This window comes from Mandrillus leucophaeus, unplaced genomic scaffold, assembly GCF_000951045.1.
Source record: "Mandrillus leucophaeus isolate KB7577 unplaced genomic scaffold, Mleu.le_1.0 Scaffold38, whole genome shotgun sequence".
Classification (NCBI taxonomy): Eukaryota; Metazoa; Chordata; class Mammalia; order Primates; family Cercopithecidae; genus Mandrillus; species Mandrillus leucophaeus.
In genome coordinates, this window is record NW_012104031.1 from 5,977,958 (window position 1) to 5,986,459 (window position 8,502).

At 39.1% G+C, this 8,502-nt stretch overlaps 1 protein-coding gene across 3 annotated transcripts in view; it reads left to right on the plus strand.

Moving 5' to 3' along the window:
• DDX59 (DEAD (Asp-Glu-Ala-Asp) box polypeptide 59) overlaps positions 1 to 7,305 on the plus strand; it is a 29,701-nt gene extending 22,396 nt beyond the window's left edge. For 2 of the 3 annotated variants that reach the window (XM_011990585.1, XM_011990586.1), the window contains one exon: positions 2,707 to 3,194. In XM_011990585.1, the coding sequence (XP_011845975.1) occupies positions 2,707 to 2,970 (264 nt within the window). In that variant the 3' untranslated portion in view covers positions 2,971 to 3,194. Of the gene's footprint in view, positions 1 to 2,706; positions 3,195 to 6,855 lie in introns of those variants that run through there. The other variant, XM_011990587.1, reaches the window with a different exon arrangement.
• The last annotated feature ends 1,197 nt before the right edge of the window (positions 7,306 to 8,502 follow it).

The window sequence follows — 8,502 nt, forward strand, 5'->3', positions numbered from 1 at the left end:
TAGAGCCTTCTGTCAGCGCCACATAATCTCACTGACTGCTACCTGTCCTCCCTGTCGGGCTTCACCAAGTGAAGCCTGTCTGTAGTGTTCTTAACATCACCTCTGAATGCCACATTTACTAGAATCACCCACTGAAACGCTGTTAGTGCCTTCAGTGCCTTGTCACTTTTATTTTTAATTAAACTTAATGATACAGCACTACTTCTCTGTTTATTTTAGTACCACCACGTTTACCTGCACATCAGAGAATTAAGTATTCCACAGGGTTGATTGGGCATAATGTTTTTAAGGTTCATCCACATCATAGTATGTATCGGTACTTCATTTTTTTTAATTGCAAAAACAATATTTTATTGTGTAGATATACCACCTTTGTTTATTCATTAGTTACTAGACATTTAGGTTGTTTCTACATTTTGGCTGCTATGAATAAGGCTACTATGATCATTCATGCACCAGTTTTTGTGTGGACATGTTTTCATTTCTGTTGGGCATATGCCTACAAATAGAATTGCTGGGTCATATAGTAACTCTGTGTTTAGCATTTTGAGGAACTGCTAGACTGTTTTCTAGCATGGCTTCACCCTTTTACATTCTCACCTGCAGCTTATGAAGGTTCCAATTTCCCCACATCCTCATCAACATTTATCTTTTTTAGTATAGCTATGCTACTGGATATGAAGTTAAACCTCCTTGTATTTTGACTTGCATTTCTTTAATGACTAATGATTCATGTACTTATTGATCATTTTTGTATCTTCTTTGGAGAAATGTCTATTCAAATTTTTTGTCCATTTTTAAATTGGGTTTCTCTTGTTGAGTTGTAAAAGTTCTTTGTATACTCTAGGAGACTTACCAAAAACATGATTTGCAAGTTTTTTTTTTTTTTTTTTAAGAGATGGGGTCTCCTGTTGCTCAGGCTGGAGTACAGTGGCGCAGTCATAGCTCACTGTAACCTTGAGTGCATGGACTCAGGTGATTCTTCCATCTCAGCCTCCTGAGTAGCTGGGACTACAAGTACATGCCACCACACCTGGCTAATTTTTCTATTTTTTGCAGAGATGGGGGTATTGCTATGTTGCCCTGGCTGGTCTTGAACCCTGACCTCAAGTGATCTTCCTGCCTCAGCCTCTCAAAATGCTGGCATTACAGGCATGAGCCACCATGCCCAGCCTGAAGCTAGTTTGTATAATCTTTTCTTTGTCTTTTTGAATTTTTTTATTTCTACTTGTTTTTCTGTGGACTTTTATAGAGAAATAGCTACTTTTTATATTTTTATTTTTATTGGAACAATTCAGTAATTTAATTAAGTCAGGTATAAATAAAAGCTGTTACTGTAAAACATTATTTGCTTGCCTCTCTTCTCCCCTGTCTCGTTCCCTAGAGGCCTCCCCTCTTACTTTTTTACAAGTTTCTTTTACAGTGTTAAAAATGCCCTCTGTATTAGCAGAAGCCATCTACTCATTTAAATATTTCTGAATATAGACTTTAAGTTTTACCTTTCACTTAAGGAGCAGAAATTGACCATGATTGTGTATTTTCCCCCTCTTTTGAAAAGTTTCTTAGTGTATTTTCACTATCTATTTGGAGACAAGTAGATTTTGTGCCTTATTGATACTCCACAAATTTGTGTCCATTTAATTCTCTCAAAATGAGAAATTACTAGCTGGGCCTGTAATCCCAGCACTTTGTGAGGCTGAGGCGGGTAGATTTTGAGGTCAGGAGTTTAAGACCAGCCTGGCCAAGATGGTGAAACCCCATCTCTACTAAAAATACAAAAAATTATCCAGGTGTGGTGGCGGGTGCCTGTAATCCCAGCTACTCGGGAGGTTGAGGCAGAGAATTGCTGGAACCCAGGAGGCGGAGGTTACAGTGAGCCAACATTGCACCATTGCACTCCAGCCCAGGCGACACAGTGAGACTCTGCCTCAAAAAAAAAAGAGAGAAATAACTTTATGCAAAAATTATTTAGTATAAATCTCACATTTCAAGGCCTCTTAAGTAGCCTTGGCAGTAAATAGTCCTCTTGCTCTTAATGCAGGAGCTTTCAAAATTTTTTTGACCTTAACCCACCCACAATAAGAAAAATCTTTCTGTCATTACCCCCAAACACCACCCATACAGATATAACTAAAACACAGGTTTCACAAATGATACTTACTTTTATTTTATGTGATCACTCTCATTTTCTGTTTGTTCTGTTTCATTAAAAACATGCTGGTGGCGGCCCAGTAAATTGATTTCACAGATATATTGAGATGTGTAATTCAAAAAATGCTGTCTAGATGAAGGCTAATCTTAGTAAAGCTACTTTTTTTTTTTTTTTTTTGAAATGGAGTCTTGTTCTGTCACCCAGGCTGGAGTTCAGTGGCACAATCTCAGCTCATTGCAAGCTCCGCCTCCTGGATTCAAGCGATTCTTTTGCCTCAGCCTCCCAAGTAGCTAGGATTTACAGGTGTGTGCCACCACGCCTGGCTAATTTTTGTGTTTTTAGTAGACATGATTTTGCCATGTTGGCCAGGCTGGTCTTAAACTCCTGACCTCAGGTGATCCACCCGCCTCGGCCTCCCAAAGTGCTGGGATTACAGGCGTGAGCCACTGCACCTGGCCAGTAATGCTACTTTAAGTAATAGTATTCATTTTCTTTCAAAAGACACTAAGATTTTACATGGACATCTTGAAAATGTTCTTTGCATTTCATTTCAGGTTGGAAGAGTAGGAAGATTAGGTCAAAATGGAACAGCAATTACTTTCATCAATAATAATTCAAAAAGACTCTTCTGGGATATCGCAAAACGAGTAAAGCCCACAGGATCCATTCTTCCCCCCCAGTTATTAAATTCCCCATACCTTCATGACCAGAAGAGGAAGGAACAACAGAAAGATAAACAGACACAGAATGATCTGGTTACAGGAGCTAATCTTATGGATATTATCAGAAAACATGATAAAAGTAATTCTCAAAAATGATTTTCTCTGCGACTTGAATAATTTTTTTTGTATATAGTCAGCAAAAATTGTTACTTTATGGTTTGCATAAATGGAAATGTACATGAATTAAAAATATATTTAAGATATTTTTTAATTTAATAAAATTTATATAAGTATATTGTATTTATTTCCCTTCTTAATTCTTATAAATTAAAAACACCAGAAAATGAATTATTAAATAAAATACAGTTTTTTCTCTTCTGAATGAAGTTTTTTTTTTTTTTTAATTTTTAAAATAAATAGTCCTCAGAGCTACTGTCAGAACCAGAAACCTCCACAAAGACTCTGACTCAGATCAGTGATTGTTTTTGCTTGGTACCCCCACAGTTCCACAAGCACATTGGCACTTGAATTACTATTGAATAAATGAGAATTAGGAAAAATGTAAATGATAGAAACTGGAAGAAATTTTCAGAACCACTTTTGAAAGAAATATGAAATGTCTACTTTCATTCTCAGTTGTTTTACCTTCTGCTTGGTTAATGCTTTTTTAAAAATATTTAAGATGGGCTACTTATCAAAATAATGTTGTGTTATTGAATGAATGTTGCCCTGCTAATTCAATTAGTAGGTTTTTTGTTTGTTTGTTTTTGTTTTGAGATGGAGTCTCACTCTGTTGCCCAGGCTGGACTGCAGTGGTGCGATCTTGGCTCACTGCAAGTTCTGCCTCCCGGGTTCACACCATTCTCCTGCGCCCAGCCTCAATTAATAGTTTTAAATGAAGGAAGGATACAAGTGCATCCTTCCAGTGCTTGACTTTGATACATCTATACTTTGATTATTTAAAAACTTTTAGCATCAAATTAGTTGGGAAATTTAGATAGTATGTTACACAAATGTAGACACTTAACCAAGCCTTGTAGACTCAGCATCCTCTCCACGTGTGGGTGAGATTTTGCTAACTAAGGAGTCCCTGTATAGGTAATTTCTTAGTGTTGTCTCCACCCAAAGGAAAGAAAGACGTTCTACAAAGAGTGTATGAACCCGCAGGATTCTGGCTCGCTCTCTGCTTCTAACTGCTGAGTGGTAAGTATGTTTGATTTCAAGGGAACAAGGATAAGGCAACTAGTAAGGTCCCAGGGTGCAGTGGCAAAAGTGCATTGGGAGGCTGAAAGAAGCTTTAGCACAATACTTATGTATACTAAATGCCTTAAAAGTGTTCATAATAATTACTAGAGAAAAGGGCAGTTTTTTCACTAGACTCTAACTTGTTTATAAATAAAAGTGGCACGGCCAGAAAAACAGCATTTACAGGATACGTAGTTTTGTGTGTGTGTTTTTTTTTTTTTTGAGATAGCATCTCACCCTGTCATCCCATACTGGAGTGCAGTGGCGTGATCATGGCTCACTGCAGCCTTAACCTCCCAGGCTCCAGCAATCCTCCCACCTCAACCTCCCAAGTAGCTGGGACCACAGGCATACACCACCACACCTAACTAATTTTTTTATTTTTTGAAGAGACAAGGCCTCACTATGTTGTTCAGGCTGGTCTCAAACCCCTGGCCTCAAATGATCCTCCTGCCTCTGCCTGTCAAAGTTCTGGAAAGGAGACTATTATTTTAACAAAAATAATAATATTTGAGAGACTATAGTAATGCAAAAAAATGTATTAGCTATAATATAACCCCACTGGTTTACTTAATTTGCTGGCAGTCTGGCTTCTGTTCCCGTGACTGTACGTACATGGTCTTCCAGTGGTCTCTGTGGACCTTCTTAAACCGCATGTTCTGCCAGCTCTCACTTTAAATTTTTTTATTGCATTGGTCATTGTGGGCCACTCTTCCTCAAACCCTCACTTTCTTAAGGCCAGGTGATGAGATAGAGGTGGAGGAAAGAGCAGAGAGTTAAGAGCAGTTGCATATGTCAAATACCCAATAGGGCAGAAGCCGGCTATCAGCGCCCTTCCCCTTACTTCCCTCTCGCCACACAATCTTCAAGCTCCTCTTACTGGTTCTTCCTGCCTCTCTGAATCTTGACTTCTGCTTCTCATTCCTTAAGAGCTTTCTTTTGGCAAGTTCTTCCTTGTCTCACATGTCTGCTCTTCTGTTGTCTGGGGTGCAGCAATGCAGTGGTTTCCTCAATTATGTATTTTACAGACCAGAACATTAAACTTTTTTAAAAAATTGGTCCCAGTGTTGCCAGTATTTTTTTCCCAATTAAAGATGTTATTTTTAAAAAGCTACCACCTATCATTAGTTCATGAAAGAAAAAACGTGTAGTACTAAACAAGACAGAAGGACTTACTCTCTGAATAAGAGACCATTCTTTCCAAGAAAGGACACTAATGTACTATATTATAAAATTGTAAATAATAGATTTTTGTGAGAATTACCATACAGCTTAAAATTTTAACTAGCTAAGAAAACTAATCACATATACTCTCAGACATTTGTTTTACAGTAACTGTATTATATGATAAAAATACTGAATTGGTTGCTTTATTGCCAGATAGAAACAAACATCTTTTTTTTTTTTTTTTTTTTTTTTTTTTTTTTTTGAGATGGAGTTTTGCTCTTGTTGCCTGGGCTGGAGTGCAATGGCATGATCTTGGCTCACTGCAGCCTCTGCCTCCCAGATTCAAGTGATTCTCCTGCCCCAACCTCCCAAGTAGCTGGGATTACAGGCAGGTGCCACCACGCCCAACTAATTTTTGTATTTTTAGTAGAGACAGGGTTTCACTATGTTGGTCAGGCTGGTCTCGAACTCCTGACCTCAGGTGATCTGCCCACGTCAGCCTCCCAAAGTACTGGGATTATAGGTGTGAGCCACCGTGCCCAGCCAACAAACATATTTTATATATCAAACACCTTAAGGAGTGGCTTTTAGGTTCTGGAATATTCAGTGCCACTTTATGAGATACTTTTAATGCCATTCTGTTAGTGTTTCTAATACCAAGCACATTTTTTATTTTGTTTATTTTTATTTTATTTTTTTTAGATGGAGTCTCACTCTGCTGTCCAGGCTGGAGTGCAGCAGTTCTATCTCAGCTCACTGCAACCTCCACCTCCCAGGTTCAAGTGATTCTCCTGCCTCAGCCTCCCAAGTAGCTGGGACAGGCACATACTACCATGCCCATGCCCAGCCGATTTTTTTTTTTTTTTTGAGACGGAGTCTCGCTCTGTTGCCAGGCTGGAGTGCAGTGGCGTGATCTCAGCTCACTGCAGCCTCCATCTCCCAGGTTCAAGCGATTCTCCTGCCTCAGCCTCCTGAGCAGCTGGGACTACAGGCACGTGCCACCACGCCCAGCTAATTTTTGTATTTTTAGTAGAGACAGGGTTTCACCATGTTGGCCAGGATGGTCTCCATCTCTTGACCTAGTGATTCATCCACCTCGACCTCCCAAAGTGCTGGGTTTACAGGCGTGAGCCAGCACAGTGGTATAATTTTTGTATTTTTAGTAGAAATGAGGTTTCACCATGTTGGCCAAGCTGGTCTTGAACTCCTGACCTCAGATGATCTGCCCACCTTGGCCTCCCATGGTGCTGGGATTACAGGCGTGAGCCACCACACCTGGCCTAATTTTTGTATTTTTAGTAGAAACAAGGTTTCACCATGTTGGCCAGGCTGGTCTTGAACTCCCGGTCTCAGGTGATCCACCCACCTTGGCCTCCCAAAGTACTAGGATTATAGGCGTGAGCCACCATGCCCAGCCCCAAGCACATTTTTTAAATCACGTTTTTTTTCAACAGGTAAAAGTGGGTTCTTTTTTTTTTTTTCTTTCTTTCTTTTTTTGGTTTCATAACATCTTTACAAAGAACATTGCTGCATATTTAAACTGTGACTCACTGATTAATTTAATAAATCTAAGCTGGATCCACGATCTGTCATATTTTCCGGTAAAACTACACTATTTTCTTCTGACAGCTGAATATTATTTGGGTTGTGCCCTTCTCTGGAATTAATATCAACACATCTCTTATTGCCTTGTTATACATTCTACTCACCACAATCAATATGAAGTTTACTCCATAAACAGAGGTATGGTACAAGAGGTACAGTGTCATCCAAGGTGACTTTCCTGGCAGCCACCAGTAAACTGACTCCGGACAGATAGGACTCTTTTGTTGTCGCCAAGGCATACTTACAATGACCTCAGAGGCTCTAGGGCCACGGTATGAAAACCAACCAATGGATAATTAAGTAAACACAGTTCTCTTGTTCTACTGTTAGTGTGAGAATGTATTTTATATTTTATAATGTGTTGCGTGTGTGATGATATAGGACAGAATTGCAAACAAAGCATAAGACGAGTGTTTATGTTTGTAATGTTTACAAATAGTAACTTACAAATAAATTTTAGCTTTGAAAACTTTGCACATCAACTTTACTTTCCTCATTTCATCGCAGAAAGACCACTTGGCAAAGCTGTTTGCAAATAACTGGGTTCCGTTTACAGCTCTACCATTTTTGTTTTTTTAATTAGGGCAAATTAATTACTTCTCTAATCTTTAGCTTTGCTCAACTGTAAAATGAGAAAGTTTGCTTTAAGGTTCTCTGAGGTCTTCCCCAAATCTATACTTTCTGTGCTTCATACTTTAAAATCCCTATCTCCATGTCTAGAATTTGCTTCAGAATAATACAGGGTGAGGACTGTGGATGAAACAAGATTGGTCAAGAGTTTATCATTATTAAAGTCAGATGATGGGCCATGGAAGTTCATTACTATTTGATTTACATTTGATGTATTTGAAATATTACATGATAAAAACATATATACACATAAAATCTCCAATCCCATCCTTTTGCTTGTGCCCTAGCTCCTTTCTACTGATCTATCTATCTATATATATCTTCAACTTTTCACTGAACTTTTTGGCTCAAAATCAGCATTTCCAAAGCCAAATTTATCATCTTCCTTACGGAAAGCCTAGTTCCTCCTTTCTGCCTTCCCTATTGCCTATGGTGCTACCACGCCCCCAGTCCTGCTCATTCAAAGCCCTGCCATCATCACTGACTCATTTCTGTTCCTAATCTCCATATCTGCTTAGTCATGAAGTCCTATCTGTATTTTTTCAAAATGTCCACATTTTCATGCTGGTACTAAAGCCCAAGTCTTCATCACTTCAAAATATTAGCCCTTTCCACTCAATATTGCTCTAATCCAGAGGAGAATATTTTCCAAGTAAAATATCACTACAGTAAGTCCTCGTTTCATGTCATTGATAAGTTCTTGGAAACTGTGACTTTAAGTGAAACGACATGTAGCAAAACCAATTCTACCACAGGTTAACTGATATAAACAAAGAGTGAAGTTCCTATGGCATATTCCTGGTCACGAAAACATCACCAAACTTCTAAATAAAGAACAAAGCACTTCTGATATTAAACATTGAAAGCTCATCCCAGCAGCCCAGGGGGCCAGGTGGGAACCCACCCTGGACAGGCCATCATCCCTTCGCAGGGAGCACTCACACCCACACTCCACTCCCATGCAGGGAACATTTACCCACACTCCACTGCCATGCAGGGAAGAGCACCCACTTACACTCCACTCCCATGCAGGGAACATTT